General features: G+C 44.2%; 1 protein-coding gene across 1 annotated transcript in view; it reads left to right on the top strand.

Moving 5' to 3' along the window:
- The first annotated feature begins 603 nt into the window (after positions 1–603).
- XPR1 (xenotropic and polytropic retrovirus receptor 1) overlaps positions 604–18,740 on the top strand; it is a 116,580-nt gene continuing 98,443 nt past the window's right edge. The window contains exons 1-2 of the mRNA XM_064454517.1: positions 604–926; positions 9,730–9,781. Of these exons, the coding sequence (XP_064310587.1) occupies positions 858–926; positions 9,730–9,781 (121 nt within the window). The 5' untranslated portion in view covers positions 604–857. The remainder of the gene's footprint in view (positions 927–9,729; positions 9,782–18,740) is intronic.

Genomic DNA, 18,740 nt, shown 5'->3' on the forward strand with positions numbered 1-18,740 from the left:
TCTCTCTCTTTTCTCTGGATGGTACCTCCCTGTCCCCTCACGTCTTCTGCCCGTGCACACAGCTCTCCCTGCTGCACTCCTAGTCACCCCATCCCAATCCGATCTCCATCCCCATCCCCGTCCTCATCCCCATCCCCATCCCATCCCATTCCATCTCATCTCATCCCATCCCCAACCCTGTCCCCATCCCGACCCCATCCCACCCCAATCCCCACCCCAGCCAGCCCCAAAGCATTCAGGATTCACACTGGGGCTGTCCCAGAGCTGCCGTCGCTTATGGAGGGGCTGGACCGCAGATCCTGAGGGACGAAGATGACACATTTGGGCCCGAACCGACCCCAAAAATGAGCAGACACAGTAAAAGGAAGCGGGGCGCCCCCCGCTGGGGGAGCCCCGCCGCCGCCGCCCCCCCGCCCGCGGCAGGCAGGGGCGGGGCTAGGGGCGGTCGGCCCCGCCCCTCCGCCTGGCCCCGCCCCGCCCCGCGCGGCGGTGGGCGGTGGCGGCAGTTGCCGTGGCGACGGCGCCTTGCCGGCGGCCGGTTGGCTGTCGGGCCGGCTGACGGCGGGGAGGCGGTGGCGGGGAGGCGGTGGCGGGGCGGCGGGACGGGGAAGATGGCGGCGGCGGTGGAGGAGGCGGCGGCGGCGGCGGCGGGGCGGCGCTGAGGAGGCCCGAGGCGGGCCGAGGAGTTGGCTGGGGCGGGCGGGCGGGGGCCCATGTGTGGCAGCGGCCGCCCCCCCCCGCCCCCCACCACCACCACCGGCGGCGGCGGCGGCGGCCCGTTCGCAACCAGGCGCCGCTGAGGCGGCTCGGCGGGCGCAGAGCGAGCGGCGGCCCCGGCCCGGCCCGGCGGCGGCAGGATGAAGTTCGCCGAGCACCTCGCGGCGCACATCACCCCCGAGTGGCGGAAGCAGTACATCCAGTATGAGGTAGGGCCGCGCCGCCGCCGCCCCGGCCCGCTCCCCCCGTGCTGCTCGGCGCTGGGGGCGGTGTGGGGGTCCGGCCCCGCTCCCCCGGGTCTCCCCGGGGCAGGGCGGTCGGTGCCCGGGCTGGGTGGGCATCCTCCAGCGCATCCCGCCGGCTGGCCGTGCAGCGGGGCTGCGGGGCTACTCCCCGGCCCGGCGGTCGCTTGTTTCTGCGGGGGTACCATGTCGAAGCGGGGTGTTTATCCATGTGTGTGGGGGTCACGGCTCTTGCCGGCCCCCGAAGCTTGGGACCGCTCGGAGGAAAAGCGCTGGGTGGCCAGTTGATTACTGCCTGTAACGTTGTGGCGTGGGACAGCGTTGGGAAGAGCTGGAGGGCGGCGGGAGGGCGGCCCGGAGCCGTGCAGCGCCCCGCTCCCCGCCATCCCGGCCGCAGCCCCGGCCGCCGGTAACAAGCCGTTTTTCAGCACCACCGCCAGTTCTCGGCCCAGGCGGGCAGAGGAGGGGTGACTTTGAAAGGAGGAGGAGGAGGAGGCTCTCGGCCTTCATCCACGGCTCCCCAAGGGCGAGACGGCGGGGCCGGGCAGCGCCCACCGCCCCGCAGCTGGAGGCCGAGTCTGCCCGTCCTGCAAGGCTTGCTTGCCCTGTGAGGGGCCGCCGTCTGCTCCGCTAACGCTGACGGCTGGCCCCGGTGACTCGGAGCAGGGCGCGAAGCCTGGCATCGATTGCCTTTTCTTTTAAATAAAGCCACTCAGGCTTTGCATCTCTCTGTTTCACACTTGATTTCAGGCGAGCCGCTTGAATCGGGACGTTTGTGAACGCTGTTTACACAGAGTTCTGCTGCATTAATCGTGAATTATTTGCAGAATACTTCTTTTCAGGTTTTTTTTTTTTTTTTTATTATGCCAGCTTTCTAAAGGTCATGCTGACTGCTTAGTTTCAGATTTATCACGGTGGTGCTTGACTTCAGTTTAACTAGCTGAACCTGAAGGTGCTTATTTGTAGTAAACTCACTTCCTATCTCAGTGTTAGCAGTACAAGTGGCTGGTGCCAGTGATGCCGGTCTTTTCCACAAGTAATAATTAAACCTAGACAACGGAAATCTCATTACAGAAGAGCTGTGATCGGCAAAACTTCTTGACCAATTGAGTCAGTCAAAACCATACAACATCTGTTATCATTTGAAGGCCCGTATTTTCTCTCTAGGACTATAATAGCAATGTATTTCTAGTATCCCTATTAATCTGTCTGCACTTACAAGGAAAATCACATTTATCTTAGCTTGCTTTGTTATCATGTTAGACTTAAAAAGTTTATATCTGCCCTTCTGACTGTTCCTTTGTTTCCTTTACCTGACTGTAAAGGAATGGTTGTTTAAATAAAAACGGCATGTTGGATTTGACTTTAGAACAAAATTGTGATCTCCTTGAATTATGCGGAGAACTAGATAACTGAATAATGGATCAGTCTTTGAGAAGGAAGAAAACCATTGTCTTGATAAAATAAAGTACCTTAATTCTGCATCGTGTCTCTGATAGGGTATCTGTGCAAGAGTTGTTTTCTGTTCCTGGAAACAGAAAACTTGTATATCTGCCTAAGAGAAGATTTGGAGGTAGGTTGGAGGGGAAGGCAGGGAGGAAACAGAAGGGCAAGAGACTTGGCTGCATGCTGACCAGACAGATGTAGAGGAAAGGTAAAGGAGACCTAGTGAACTATGACACCTTGATTAATGTGTGAAGAACTCTGCTGCTTATCGGCCACTGTTTTCATTATAGGAGGTTAATTTTCAGATGTTTTAACTAGGACAGTATTATTATTATTATATGCTTCTCCCTTCCCCCATCTCAATTTAAAATAAAGGTATACTTCAGTAAAAACTTCCTTCATGTTGCTACTCTTTCTGGACTTCAAGTGATCTCCTTAGATAGCTTAATGTAGAGTGAATTAAAATAAGACCCCACCCTCCTTTTTAGTAATAAGTTTCAAAATTCTTTGTTTCCCTTTCTGTGGCTGACTGAATGTGAGTCAGCCTCCTGCTTGTGCATATTATGGTAATGGAATAGTCTGGCATTTATTATTCAGTATCTGGTGGTCGTGTGGGTGCGGTGCATAAAAGGCTGGTACTACCTTGGTTTACTTGTTGATTATACTGGAGGCAAAAAGCACATAGCCCTCCTTTGTCAAGAAAAATTCTTAGTTGTTGATTAGCAAACATAAGGCCAAACGCTGCCTGTGTTCCTTGCATGCAGTATTGCTTGAAGCATGAATCGCAATAAAATTTAAAAAAATGATTTGTCTATTTAATAGCGTTATAATGTTTCTTCATCTGACAGCTTATATCTCTTCCTTCTTACTTAACACAGTAATCAAGCCCTGTTTCAGAGTGAGAGATCTTGTTGTGTAGGTTTTTAACTCTGAAAAGATTATCCGTTTCCAGGATGTTCCCATGTCAAGTTCAAGATGCTGATGAAAGGGCAATACAGAAATTGCTTTAAGTCATTTTGTATCATAAAGCATCATGCAGTCATCTTAATTTTTCTACTCTGATATTTGTAGTTATTTCCATTGGAGAGCAGGTGACTCATGCAGTCAGCCAACCCGCAAGTGTGGGAAGACCCAGGTAACTTGCGAGATCCTCACCAGGCGATGTGTCTCTGGCTTAATAGGATGTGCAGCAAGTGTGGCTGCAAGGGCCTCTGCCTTGCATAAATTGCCAGTCAGACTAGGAGGAGGGTGATGAGGATCATCAAGAAGGATGAGACTGTTGTGTTTTCAATGCCTAAAAATGTAGTTTCACTTTCGGATGGTCTTTAACAGTTTTCAGTCCTCAGGGTTCTTACCATTTCTTCTGGCTTCCTTCCCTCCAACAATAATCTGTTTAAGTGTTATAACTGTGCCTGTAGAATCATAGAATCATAGAATCGTTAAGGTTGGAAAAGACCCTTAAGATCATCGAGTCTAACCACTAACCTATCACTGCCAAGTCCACCACTAAACCATATCCTCAAGCACCACGTCTACCCTTCTTTTAAATACCTCCAGGGATGGAGACCCCACCACCTCTCCGGGCAGCCTGTTCCGATGCCTGACAACCCTTTCGGTGAAGAAGTTTTTCCTAATATCCAACCTAAACTTCCCCTGGCGCAGCTTGAGGCCATTTCCTCTTGTCCTATCGCTTGTTACTAGGGAGAAGAGACCGACCCTCACCTTGCTACAACCCCCTTTCAGGTAGTTGTAGAGAGCGATAAGGTCTCCCCTCAGCCTCCTTTTCTCCAGGCTAAACAACTCCAATTCCCTCAGTCGCTCCTCATCAGACTTGTTCTCTAGACCCTTCACCAACTTTGTTGCCCTTCTCTGGACATGCTCCAGCACCTCAATGTCCTCCTTGTAGTGAGGGGCCCAAAACTGAACACAGTACTTGAGGTGTGGCCTCACTAGTGCCGTGTACAGGGGCATGATCACCTCCCTGCTCCTGCTGGCCACACTATTCCTGATACAAGCCAGGATGCTGGTGGCCACCTTGGCCACCTGAGCACACTGCTGGCTCATGTTCAGCCAGCTGTCAACCAACAACTCCAGATCATTTTCCTCCAGGCAGCTCTCCAGCCACTCTTCCCCAAGCCTGTAGTGTTGCATGGGGTTGTTGTGACCCAAGTGCAGGACCTGGCACTTGGCCTTGTTGAATCTCATACCGTTGGCTCTGGCCCAACGATCCAGCCTGTCCAGGTCCCTCTGTAGGGCCTTCCTACCCTCCAGCAGATCGACACTTCTACCCAGCTTGGTATCATCTGCAAACTTACTGAGGGTGCACTCAATCCTCTCATCCAGATCCTCAATGAAGATATTTAACAGGACCGGCCCCAACACTGAGCCCTGGGGAACCCCACTCGTGACTGGCCACCAACTGGATTTGACTCCATTCTTTACTACTCTCTGGGCTCAGCCGTCCAGCCAGTTTTTAACCCAGCGCAGAGTGTACTTGTCCAAGCTGTGAGCAGCCAGCTTCTCTAGGAGAATGCTGTGGGAGACAGTGTCAAAGGCCTTACTAAAGTCCAGGTAGATAACGTCCACAGCCTTCCCCTCATCCACTAAGTGAGTGACCTTATCATAGAAGGAGACCAGGTTAGTGAGGCAGGACCTCCCTTTCATAAACCCATGCTGGCTGAGCCCGATCCCCTGGGTGTCCTTCATGTGCTGCGTAATGGCATTCAAGATGATCTGCTCCATGACCTTTCCTGGTACCGAGGTCAGGCTTGACAGGCCTGTAGTTCCCCAGATCCTCCTTCCGACCCTTCTTGTAGAGAGGTGTCACATTCGCTAGTTTCCAGTCATCTGGGACCTCCCCGGCTGCCCAGGATTGCTGATAAATGATGGACAGTGGCTTGGTGAGCTCCTCTGGCAGCTCCCTCAGTATCCTCGGGTGGATCCCATCCGGCCCCATGGAATTGTGGAAAGTGTGGAAGTTGCTCAGGCTTAGGACGTATAATCAGTGGAAGACCTTTAGAGAGAGAAAAATCTATTGAGTTTCTTTAAACAGGCAAAAAAAAAAAAGATATACTTTGATAGCTATGGCTTAGATTCTTATTTTCTTTCAGCAAAAGCTCTGCAGTGACCATTACTGTACGTCTGCTTTTTGAGAAAGAGCACTTGGCTTGTAGAAAAGAGGGAAAATGGTGACGTACGCTATTCTGTTTCATTCAGCCTTTTGCAAAGACATTTGCCGTGACTGAGCCAATGTTAACATGGAGCTTTACACAAACCTTGATTGACTTGGTTTGACTTTCCATTCCAAATTTCTGTTCTAAAGATTGCATGAAAGCATGCAAATTTCGTATGTCACATTTTCTACGCAAACTCCATTCCCAGCTGATGGTTTTTGAAACCTAAGGCAGCGCAAATGGTCAGGAGGGCTTTGTGTGAGGACCAGTGACAATAAGGTAGTATATAATCCCAATGTAAAGGGGCATTTTTACCACTGAAGTCTTGAGTGTCATTCTCAGGCTAGTGCTTGGATGTGATTAAGAGTTTAAAACAAGGTACTGACAATGCTTAATTTGTGGAGATGCTCGTTAAATATGTTTAATGCTAAATATGCTGAAGGTTTGAACAGCTTTGGTCATGATTTCAGTGTCTGTCATCCGAAAACTTCCTATTTGTCAAAAGTAATTCCTCAAGTTTCTGTACCTGCTGCCTTCTCTGTGCAAAGATCGCAGCAGAGGGGAGCAGCCGTTTTTGGGGGGGTACCAAGTCCGTGGGGCGCTGGCTACCTCGCAGATGTACCTGGGCACTCAGCTCCTGCAGCAGCATGGTTCTTGCCGTGCAACCAGGCAGTGACCCATGGATATGCCCTGACCCTGTCAGTGGGAGTGAAAAGTTTTCACCTTCTTTTAGGGGATCTGGCAGCGTATCTTCTGTAAAGTTAATAGCATTTCCCCAGCCAGTTAAATTGATTGCTGTGCCGGGCACTGCTTCAGTGCACTTGTCTTAAAATCTTAAGTTTTGAACTGTTCATTTACTTTCAGTTCCTTTGCTGTAATGAGTAAATATGAAAACAAACAAGATCAAATCTTTTTGCGTCAGACGAGTTCTTTTTTTCACATAGTAGGTAGTGAGCAAATTAAGGTAACTCTTCGATGAATATCAGCTGATGTTTTTTTGCTAAGAGCATGCTTCACTGCATTTAATGCACATTTTTTGATGCAGTGAAATTGCCGGGTTGCTAGTCCTCCATTTATCTACAAATCATGCTGCAGAGTTCCTTTGCTCTTGTGTCTACCTATGGAGTGCTTGTAGGAGAAAGGGGAGAGAGCCTTACTCCATCTCCTCAGACTTCTAAACGTGAGTGTACATCCGCACATCCAGCTGATGGAAATTTGGTGTTTTACAGTTGTCAGATGGCAGTTTTGTTTCAGTTAATCTGGCCTGAATTTGTTTATCTGGATGCAGAAGTCTGATGGTATTTTTCAAGAAGAAGTGCTTAATACCTTTGAAATTGCAGCATCTGGGAGAGGAGGAGAATCAGAACAGTTCCTACCGGCACAAAGTTCATGGGAGAGATGGGTGAAAGGTACAAGTGTGTGACTTCCCTTCCTTTTTAAGGAGACTCCAGGGCTTCAGTACTTTTGCCTTTGAGGATCAGGAACAGGTTGCTAAGTTTTAGGAATAATTTCTCTGAGACACAACCAGCAGGTAGTAGGTGGGGAAAACGAAACTGATAGCTGAGTGAGGTAGCCTGCTTGCCTTCAGGGTTTCTCTTCCAGAAACAGGCTTTCAGTTTTTGGGAGGTGGCCAATTCTGCTCGTCAAACTCTGCTTCATGATAGGCAGTTCACACCCAGGTTTGCCACCTCCTGACACAAATCTGTTGTGCTATTTCACTATTTGTCCTTCTGAGTGTCAGCGGACGAGCTTAGAAGAGCATAAGTGGTTTGAAAGCTACTCGTTTAAAACAACAGTTTTGTTCGAGCGTTTTAGGGTTTTTGTTCTTGAATTTGTTCACTGTTGAGGTCCGACAGTTGCATTTTTAAGTGCATTTTCTTTCTGCCTTTTTTGTTCTCCGATATACATTTATGCAAGTTTACTGCAGGTGCAAGGTGTATCACTAGCACAATTTAAAGTAAGGAAATAACTCTTCTTGTCTAGTTTGAGAGCAGAAAGAGTAATGTTTAAACATTTGAAGTTGACAGTGATGGATAACTTTTGGAAATAATAATTTCTAAAATTCTGTAATCTAGAGGACTAAATACTTTAGGTGTGAAGGAGCACTGAGCCTTTCACTTTCAGGTTATTGGTTTACTTATATAGGTTAGGTAAGCAGTAACAAAATCTGCTGCCCTGCAGCTGCCAGATGGTAATAAGTCTGCCTGCACAGGGAGAGGTCTGCAGGACGACTGACACCTTCAGCTTTCAAGATTGTTTACTGCAGGACTGTCAGTGTTGTGGTCCTTTGTAATTTGTTTTAAAAAATGACTGAGAAAACCAGAGATAGGAAGCACACTGCAGGTTTTCCTCTGGGTGGGTTAAGGGACGGAGTCCTTACTACAGTGACTTTACATTTGCTGTCTCTTAAGGCTTTTTTATGCTATGCCATGTGGTGGTGGTTCATGGAAGAAGTTACAGGTAGGCGAGGTTAATGAGCGGGATGAAAACGGGGGAAGGCTATTTGACTCCTTGCTTGATGAAGGCAGATCACATGCTGCTGGCCAGTGAGTCATGGGGGGAAAAGGACTGAAGCGGCCAGTGTTTGGGAGGAATTTAAAGAAAGCACTGAGAGTAGAGGAGAGCTGTGCTGCTGGAATGAGGATCATTCAGCATGGCTCAGTTGGGAAAACAATTACACAAGTGACCTTTGAGACCTCTGTGGACTCAGGAGTCAGACCTTTGAGAGATGTCTGAGCTGCTGGTGTAGCCTGTCACCCAGGATATCTTGTCATAAACAGACATGTCCTTTAGACCTTATATTTACTTAACAGGATTGTAACCACCATGTTATATCAGTGCTGAGCTTCCAGCTGCTGAGCTTGTGGTTTTTGCCTTGAGGGTATTAGGGAATTTGTTATTTGGGCTGTGGTGTTTTGACCGGGGAGGGGGACGTGGATGGACACACAAGATGGTAAATGCAGAGGTATAGGATAGTAGAACTACAGGAGATGTTGGGGAACAGGCAGAAGAGACAGGAACTCAAAAGACCTGAATGACTTCTGTGTGCTAAGTTTCTGTGGGTTCAAAAGTGAAGGAATAAAATCTAGTTTTTGCAGCACCTGTGTGTGAAGCACACTCATATTTGTTTTTATCAAGTGGCATGGAGTGTGTGTAAACAAATCGCTCAGCAGTAGGAACAGGCCCTGCCTGGTGGCTCCAGGTCCCACAGTTATGGTTCGACCCATTCCTTCAGCCGTTGATTGGAATTCAGTTTATTTAATTCTTGCTTGCACTTGTGATGTGAGAAAGAGCAAGTCTTTCATCTGCGGCTGGAATAATACCAGCATCTTAGTAACTGTCTGAAAAGAGGCCTTCTGAAAAGGAGCTGCAAGTGATGACGTTTCTGATGTGGATCCTGGCTCTGGTAACGAAGGGGTTACTGCCAGGGGCGCTTGGTATTTAGCTGTAGGACCACCTTGCCTCCTGGTCCTGCTGCCTGCCCTGCTCATCTCTTGCACCAGCAGTCTGAGCATGGGTGAGTGGCTTGTTCCTGTGGTCTCTGGGAGGCAGCTCATGCTGCCTCCAGGACATGAGGACCCAGTTAATAATTCTGGCTAGTGTTAATGTTGTGCTTCAGTTTCCACCTTAAGAGAAGGCCGTCACTCCTGGTTCCCTGATCTCTTCCATCATGTTGTCTTCAGTCTTTAGAATGTATGTGTATTTCTGTACTCCTATATAACAGTGATGAGAAATCCCTGAGGCTGTTTTTCCTCCATTTGCCTTGACAAACTCTTTGCTGTATCATGCAACAGTTTTTGGTTTTGTGGGTTTTTTTGTTGGTGTTTGTTTTTTTTAAAATGTAAAACCTTTAACATCCTACCAACCAGGAAACATTTTTCCAAAGGAAGATGTTGGAAAATACAGTTGGAAGAATTTTTATAGATTAGTAAGGTAACAGGCTTTAGACAAAGCAGTCAGTAAACATGAACTTGTGTTTCTCTTGCTAACAGAAATACATGTGATAGTGTTGACATCATGTTCCATAGCTTTCTGTCAGTCTGGAGGATAAAAGGGCTTTAATTACTTTGTTTTCAAACAGGCATATCAAAACAATGTAATTTTTTTTTTATTACTAACTGTATTCCTTGGTCTCTCCCTCTCCCTTGCAGGCTTTGAAAGAGATGCTATATGCAGCTGTGGACCAGGCTCCTTCTATAGAAGGTAAGCAAACTGTAACAGAGAATCATGTTTTTCTTGGCATTCAGTGCTGGACACATAGTCCTGCTACTTTTCTGTCCTCAGTCATCCTAAATTGGTAAACTTAATACACTGATGGGCAAGCGCCTGGCCTTTCACAGCCTGTGTGCTATTTTTGATTGTTAGAACTCTTTGTTCTTTGCCATTAGGAAAATAAGTGCCTTTGTATAGTTTGGGACTTCAACAGCTGGATTCCTCTTGCTTATAAGGGCATTCACTGGTGGAAGTACTTTCTTGATTGCTTGAGAATAGACCTTTGTTTTCCTGTGACAGCTAGCCAATTCGGGGGATAATTGTGCTAGAGAAATACTGGTTCCTGGTTTGTTACTGGTGATTTGAACTGGAAGAGTCTCATCCTTTCACTCTGCGTCCTCCCTGAATGCTGTGCTACCTCTCGTATGTGGGCATGAGTATATTTTCTTGTTTGCATGTGTTTTTTTTTGCACTGAGTGTTCTATAATCTGAGTGTTGGGATTATTTTAGTACAGCATTTGGTTTTAAGCTCACTGCATTTTGAATGGTTTAAGTGATGATCTGTGCAAAATTTCTCAGTAGAGCCCTTTCTTCTTTGTCTTTCTTCTTCCTTTTGGTGTCTTTGAAGTAGTGAATAGTTTTTGCCTTTATATTGCTTCAGTCCCTAGTTTCTTGTCCTTCTTGTGGATTTCAAACTGTTTTTTCACCTCCTTACAGTTGTTAATTTCACTTGGATTGCAGTGCAATGCTAATTTTTTTAACCTCTTTGAATGTGGCTCTGGGCTTCTTGCATAGTTAGAGAGCAGAACAACTGCTGCTTCTAGTGTAGTCAGTTGGCTAACATGAATAATGCTAGTCACTATTAATGATAGCTTATTAACTATTTTCTTTGTGTCAGTTAGAATCAGGAAATGAGGCATGATAGTTCAAATAATGTGGAATTATTGTTTTTTTATTTAACTCTACCTGCTCTTTGATTAGAACTTTAAAACAAAACCTGCAATAGTTAACAGACTATGCGTGCATGTGTGTGGTGGGGCAATCTTTCCTCATACTCTTCAGAGGCGCAACCTCAGCTTAAAACTTCATTGAAGCAATGCTCAGACAGGTATAATCTTTTTGTTTAACCTGACACTTAGTTGCTTACTTGACTCAGCCGTCTAATTTTGTTAGATCGATCACCCTTCTTTCTAAAGTACAGGTCCTAGAACTAGATTTCTAAAGGTTATGGTTCTAGCATAATCTAAAATGCATGGGTTATCTTTGGAAAACTTACGAAAACTTGCCAGCAATACACTGGTACAAGAGGAAAGTCTCGCTTCATTTTCTGAGTGGCAAAATTGCTTAGAAACACCCACAGACCTAGAGGACTTATCTCCCCAACAGCGTAGAATCAGTTTTCTAGCTAAGAGGAACTAAAGTGTTTTGTGTAGGCCAAACTGACTATTCACTTTGAAAGACAATTTACTAATTTTGTTGAAAGTCCAGCATTAGTTTTAAGGAAGACTTGGAGCATTTACAAGGCTTTTCTCTTTTCTTTTCTTTTTTCTTTTCTTTTCTTTTCTTTTCTTTTCTTTTTTCTTTTCTTTTCTTTTCTTTTCTTTTCTTTTCTTTTCTTTTCTTTTCTTTTCTTTTCTTTTCTTTTCTTTTCTTTTCTTTTCTTTTCTTTTCTTTTCTTTTCTTTTCTTTTCTTTTCTTTTCTTTTCTTTTCTTTTCTTTTCTTTTCTTTTCTTTTCTTTTCTTTTCTTTTCTTTTCTTTCTTTTCTTTCTTTTCTTTCTTTCTTTCTTTCTTTCTTTCTTTCTTTCTTTCTTTCTTTCTTTCTTTCTTTCTTTCTTTCTTTCTTTCTTTCTTTCTTTCTTTCTTTCTTTCTTTCTTTCTTTCTTTCTTTCTTTCTTTCTTTCTTTCTTTCTTTCTTTCTTTCTTTCTTTCTTTCTTTCTTTCTTTCTTTCTTTCTTTCTTTCTTTCTTTCTTTCTTTCTTTCTTTCTTTCTTTCTTTCTTTCTTTCTTTCTTTCTTTCTTTCTTCTATTCATCAGTTTATTATTGACAATGGGAGCAAACGCTGTCTGTGCTAATAAAATTTTGTAGTCTGATATTTGCATGTGACTTACTGGGTTTTGCTTGTGATATCTAGAATTTCGGGGTGGGCTTTGAGTTGCTAGCCATAAAACTTCAGTGTGTTATAATTCAGCATTTTGATTTCTTTCTTTTCAATGCATGTGGTATACTGATGTTCTGTAATGTGCTGTGATGTTTGTGTGTAAATGTATTTGGCAAAGGAAGACAAGGTGAAGAATAAAATGGTATGATATTGCATTTATGCTCTTCTAAATGATAAAAAGAATTTTAATCTGTGCTTCTGCTTCCTTTGATGCTTTCAAAACCTCAGCAGAAGTAATGACTTAACATTGTTCTACTTAAGTGTCTTCCATTCATTTTTTTGGGATTGCGTCTCTTCCTCTGTACTGTAGAGAACAAAGTAATCAGAACTATTTCAAACCACTCATATTTACCTCTGTCTTGCCTGAGACACTTTTAAGTAGAGAGCAGCTATACTAATTCCTTCACCTTTTGTTCATTAAGTGAATGTGAGCATGTGTGTGGTAGTTAGGTTTTTTTTTTTTAAGTTTGTTTTCAGTGTGTTCTTTCCTTCTCTCTTTCTCTCTGCTGAGTCTGTTTTGCTTTTTAGTGTCCAGGTTCCTCTCTGAAAATTGTGTATTGCTCAGATGGGGCCAGGCTGTTTGCACTGGAGCAAGTGAGTCTGAGCCAGTGGATTCTTCTGCCATTGCCCATAGAAGTGCAGAGGTGACAGAGGGAAGGCAGGTGTCTTTCCACAAGCTGCAGGTTTAGGAAAGGCTTGTACCGGAAATGGATCAAGACCAGGTATTTCTCCATCCCTGTTGATTACTTCCTTCTCCTTTAAGCCCTTCTGCCTTTGTTCATAGAAGCCTTAAGCCAGGGTTAGTGTGTGACTGCATACAAACTGTGCTCAAAACCACTGCTCGAGTCCCTGTCTGAGGAGATGGAGCAAGTTCCTTGAACTTTGGAGGGGGGATGTAGCAGCTCTTGTCAGGGGCTGGCTGTTGGCCTGCGTGTTTTCATTTTAATATGGATTTTGTGATGGATGCTTCTGTGTTATTTTGATCTTAGCACAGAAACTACAGGAGTATGCTACTAAAACTCAGCTTCCCAGTGTGAGCCTAATGTAATCTCATTTTAGACCGGTCCAACTAAAATCCATTTTGTAATTGATCTAGTTGATCGCAGACATGCTGTAGATGTGCACAGCTGGTTTTCATTTGTCTTACCTGTATTGTAAAGCTAATCTTCGGTTAATACATTGGATTGAAGAAAAGGGAGTTTTGTATGCCAAAGCTGAGGCTATTCCTAGTTCTTATTCTGCTTGGCTGGATGTGTAATTCAGGAATTGTGAATGAGTTTCTTGGATTTCTGCTGCAGGCTGCTTACTGTATCAGTTGGTAAAATTTGTATACATACAGAAATGCTTTGTATTGCTTAGTAGTATGCTGGAAGCATTTTGGAAACTCTTTTAAAAAAAAAAAGTGCTATCCAACAAAGGCATGCTGTAAGTTATAGACAAGGCAGGTAAGAGGTGAACCATCCATCATTAATAGCTTTCATTGGGTTTGTATTTAGGTAAACAAAGCTAACTTCAGAATGACTCTTAAGCTCTGTGGCTGATGGTCCTTGTGCTATTGCGGTGGACAAAGTGTTGCTGGGAAGATGATCTTAGATCTAAATTGTGCAGTTTTTACCCTGCTGGTTATCTAGGTATATGGTGACCCTTCTCATTGTTCAACATTGAATCATACCTAGGTCCATCTGTTTGTTGCTATTTTCAGGTAACAAACACAGACTGCGATGTTAAACAAAAAAACCCAACCCCATAGATGTGGATAAGCAAAACCTGTCAAGGCAGAGTGATAGGAGGAGAATGTTTATAGCTGTCCCCTGACACTGGTGCAGGGTGCTTTGGATCCCTGTATTTCATGAGTCATACCAGACTGACTGTCTATTCTGGCAGCTGCTTTAATTTGTTCAGAGATTATTTTTTTCCCCATCTCTGCCTACTTTGTAACAACAGTTGTCTTTATGGCAGTGTTATTCCTCTGGATTATAAGAATATTTTTACAAGGCTTTCCCCTGATGAAACTGCACCATCCTTCCACCTGAACAACATCTGTAGAAAATTAGTGTTTAGTCTGTTAATTCAATCTCATACACATCACTGGAAAAAGTATCAAATGATGCTTGATTCCCAGCTGTATGATGGGACTTGTTTGACTTTCTGGAGAATTCTTTGATGCGTGTTTGCTTTGTTAGCTGTTTGTTACGTGCTGCTTACTGTTACTGGAGCAAGCTGGATGAATTGATGCTGCCTTGATGTTATTCACTGTTTCTGAGTCCTCGTGGCATGGTAGGAAGGCCTGCATGCAAGCGTACCAGGTCAGTGTGAGCAAGCACCCTTCCTTGACCCTGTCCTACCTTTAGAAAAACGCTGTGAAAATTTAGAGGTGAAAATCTAGCGTAGCGCTTGTTACCTCTGTGGCAGAACAGGCAGTATTGCAAAAGCATGGAATACTGGCCTCACCATGAGCATGTTGACTTTTTTGCATTCCTTGTTTCTCCCATTGCTTCCTGTCCCATTTGTCACGTAAGTAAAACAGGTTACTGGACCACTGTTGCTTGGAGTCCTCCCAATTATTCCACTTGGTGAGCAGATGTGTTGGTATCTCCCCAAGCTCCTTATGATGCAGCTCTTCTCAGCTGCGGTGGAGATGAAAGTGTGGCTGTAAATTATTCATTTTATTATCTGCTCGAATGGACTGGGTCTACTCTAAATATTATTTCCTAGAGTATTTGCCTTTCAGATATTGAAATTTAACCTCCCTTTAATACTTGTGTAAGCAAACGTCATCATTGTAGTATCAGATGGTACAAGAGCATTCTGTTGTATCCTCTTGTTATGGAGATTGCCTATTCCACTTAACCTCAATCCTGAATTCCAGTGGCGCCTTTGTAACGAGGATCACTGCTTGTGGAAGGGCTGTGTGGGGCTGGAATGGTGTAACAGCATAGGAATGGGGAGTAGCAATGCTTTAAGATAGAACTCAAACCCTGAATTAATAGCTGATGTTAAAATAACATTTGGTTGGTAGGGGAGAAGCTTTAGTGGTAATGGAGATCCTCTGCTGGTACTTGTAATCTGTATGGTCACCTATTTACTTGCACTAGGTAAGAGGAGCAAGAGGTGCAAGTCTGGGACATTTGGAGAGAACCAGGACTGGCAGCGTGTCCTGTGTGGTTACACCATTGTTTCTGCTTTCATCTGTAATGCACTTACCATGTTAACTGACAGCTACAAATCTTTAGTTTGGATTTATTTCTCTTACTAAATAAATAAAATAGTATTCATTAGGGTGATAAGTAATCTTAGTGACTAAGCAGGGTATGGGAAATCACATGCTTTTTTTCCAAAGGAACTTATGAAGCTGATGATTTTTGTTTGTTATATACAGACATGCTTTGTAGGGTTGATAAAAGGCTTATGGTTTGTATATATACAGATATCTTCTTTTTATTTCAAAATAAACATTTATTTCCAATTGCATAAGCTTACTTTGTAGCAGGTTGAGGTTTTGTTTACATGGGAATGCTTAGGGCTTCAACAGTACTGCTTTACATCAGCTACTGCTTGTGAAGCGTCCACAAGCAGATGAATGCTTTGTCTTTATTTCATTGTGTTGTTGCACACCCGTAAAGGACATGGGGATCAGTGTCCTTCTGAAGGACACATGTGACTGAAGGTTGGTGTCCTACACCTCTAGATACTGGTCCTTGATTCTGTACAGAGGGTAATTCAGCCTGGAGGCCTCCGTATTGATAACTAGTGTGTAAACTCAAAAAAATAATCCCGTAACCGTCGTTTTCACAGTAGGAGACCTGATGCCAGGTATTGGGACTAGCTATAGAGAAATAGGTTACTGGGCTTGTTGAAAACATTGGCTTCCAGAGCATGCAAATGGTGGACAGGAGGAGAACTTGGCTGCATACCAGCATTTAGAGAAGGGGGTGATGTCTAGTTTCTCTTACCCTAGGGCAATAAAATTTGAAAGGTAAACAGTGTATGTGGTTGGAGTAGGGCGAAGAGTAGTGTGAGAGAACAGCTGGATGATCACCAAAAATTTGGAGCACAGATTCCTATCTGAAAATGTAGTGCACTGTGTTTTCATGTAAAAGTCATTTTGCTGTCAAAAGCAGTAGAGTGTTCACAGCAGGTCAGCGCTGAGGCTCACTGTGGTGCTTGCTTTGTACCAACCTATGCCACTTCCTATTCATACAGGGTAACACAGACCCACCTACGCTGTTGAAATAGTGACTTCCTCAGAGGTATTGGGGACCAAGTGATTGAATTCTGCTTAACCATTAATTAATGTATGTGGGTGTGGAAAAAAAGTCCGGTAAGGTACAGAGGTAAAATGGTTGAGAGTAACTTGTTGATAGTGTAGACGACTGACCAATATAAGTTTTGATTTTTATTACTGTTGCATAGGCCACAAGTTCTCAAGTGGTGGCGTAGCAGCATGTTCAGAGGTGTCTTGGCAGCGGGGAGCTGCCCTTGTGGGTGTGCTCAGGGTCCTGGCCTGTGTGCAGGTGCTGGTTCCTTTGGGGCTGCAAGTTGGTTTGTATTTTTGCACCTGGCTGTGAACCCTTTCAGTTGTTAGAAACCACTTGCTCCGGACAGTCCGTGGGAGAGTACCCCAGTCCTCTCTAGTCTGGTGTGGGACCATGCAGGGTAATAAAGAAGGCTGTGGTGGGAAGTAGTTTGGTGGGTTGATTGTGTAGGTTACTCTTTCTTTCCGAAGGAAGCTTGTGATTGCGGTTGGTGGAAACACTGGACTTCCTCACGCTCTCCATTTGCTCCATTGCCAGCTCCTGGGCTCATACGCTGCTTCACCTCTGTGCACAAGCCAGGAAGCTTGTGTTGCTGCTGAGAAAGTCTTTTTTCCTCTTCTGTCCTCTGATATGTTCTGGGTAACTTCCTCAGCAGCTCACGTGGCTTTGAGCCATCACATTGGGTGAAGAGCTTGAGTCCTAAGTGTACCAAACAGCATAGGCTTACCACTTCTGCAGTTAATTGCTTTGCAGTTTTGTTCTCTATGCTTTTTTCTTTACTTAAGCATCCTTTGGTATTGACTACTAAGACCTATTAAACCCGGGATAATCAAAGAGCTGTATGTGGCTCAGGAGGTAATAGCAAAAGCTGGACCTGGTAGTCAAGGCCAGCCAATATGAAAGGCCTGCACCTAGAGGCAGGTTTCTTTTGGAGGCTGTAAACTGCTATCAGTCCAGCAGCAGAAGGGCTGTAGATGGTTCCATGATGTTGCTGGTACCCTAGATACATCATCAGAAATATTCAACTGCCTTTTTATTTTCCTTCTTGCATTTGCTTTCCACTAATCTAAAAATGCCAGTCTGTTACCTTTTTAATGGTTAGAGAAATTAATGGTGCTCATAATTTAACTGGTATATGCCAGGTTTCATGTTAGTGGTCAAAACTAGAGGGTTGGAAAATAGAAAAAGATTTGCAAAGCTGTAAGATTGACAGACAGCCATGCCTTCAGCAAAGCACTCCTGAGACAAGAGTAGAACATCAAACAGCATTTTGGCTGTAGACATGAAGAAGCTACTGCACATGTACATACAAGAGGCCAATATTTATTGCTTTGTTTCAAAAAAAGACTGCACTAGACACTTTAACAGCAAGATTTAGTGTGCTTGTAAGAGGCAGCCTCTGGGTTTCCAGTCATTCCTTTGGAGCTGTATTTGAAATAGGTGATTTGTATTATTAGACAATTAAGATTTTGGATGAGACTATAGCTACTTGGTGAATAATGCAGTATGAATTAGATTTGATTGGTTTCTCTTGCTCTTTAAAAATGCATGCTGTGGGCAAGGGAATGAGCAGAATATCCCTGGAAGGAAATCTCATTCTCTACATGGTAGCGGCATGTAAGATGCCTTAGAAAAACGGCCAACCCACCAATACCTCATGGAGTCCTGACATCTCTGTGTGATGCAGTGGAGGAGCAAAGGCTGTTGTCCCTGGGCACCCTCCTGCTACAGCGAACCTTTCAGTTGTGTTACCTGAATCCGCTGTAAGGCCGCACCATGCGGTGCCTATCACAATAATGGTCTCTGACCATGGAAAGGTCTGTCTCTTTGATTGAATAATTGTGAAATTAGCAAGGATGTGGTGAAAAGTCAACCCATAACTGGCTATGTTTCTTTTTCTTGATTTCTGAAAAAATGAAGGCTAGTTGTGTATTTACGCTGTTAAAAAAAAAAAGGTGATCTGCAGCCTTGCAGCATGACCCCTTTTAGTAAAAGTAGATAATGAATTAATTTTAAAGTAGTGTGCTTTTTGAAAATACGTCATCTTTAACTTTAGTTACAGTGTAAAACTGCAAATGTACAGCATCTTAGTTTTACAAAACCACATACAAGAAAAGTGAGTTAAAAAATTATATTTTATTCCATTTATTATATGACTGTTTAGTTAATAAATATATTTTATATATAAAAATAATTTCTATAAAATATTTTTTATTGTTTTGTGCTACTTGTGTTGAGTGTGGTAACCCTTTTCTCCTGAAGTAATACAGCATAGATGTAAAAGTCCGATCCTACGGTTCTGTTCCCCTGTGAACTGAGAAGGGGCATAGCTTCAGGAAAACTGCAGAGAGGTAGAAGGATATTTTACTAACATGTGGTATGATAAGAATAACTCAAGCTACTTAGTTGTAAGGCAGCGGCAGCACTGTGAGTCAGAGCTGTATATATTCAGCTAAAAATCAGAGAAAACTGTGTGAAAATACATGAATCTCCTTCGTAAAGTAGCTATTGCTCTGTCCAGGAAGGAGACTGGC

This window comes from Phalacrocorax carbo, chromosome 6 (assembly GCF_963921805.1).
Source record: "Phalacrocorax carbo chromosome 6, bPhaCar2.1, whole genome shotgun sequence".
NCBI classification, from domain to species: domain Eukaryota; kingdom Metazoa; phylum Chordata; class Aves; order Suliformes; family Phalacrocoracidae; genus Phalacrocorax; species Phalacrocorax carbo.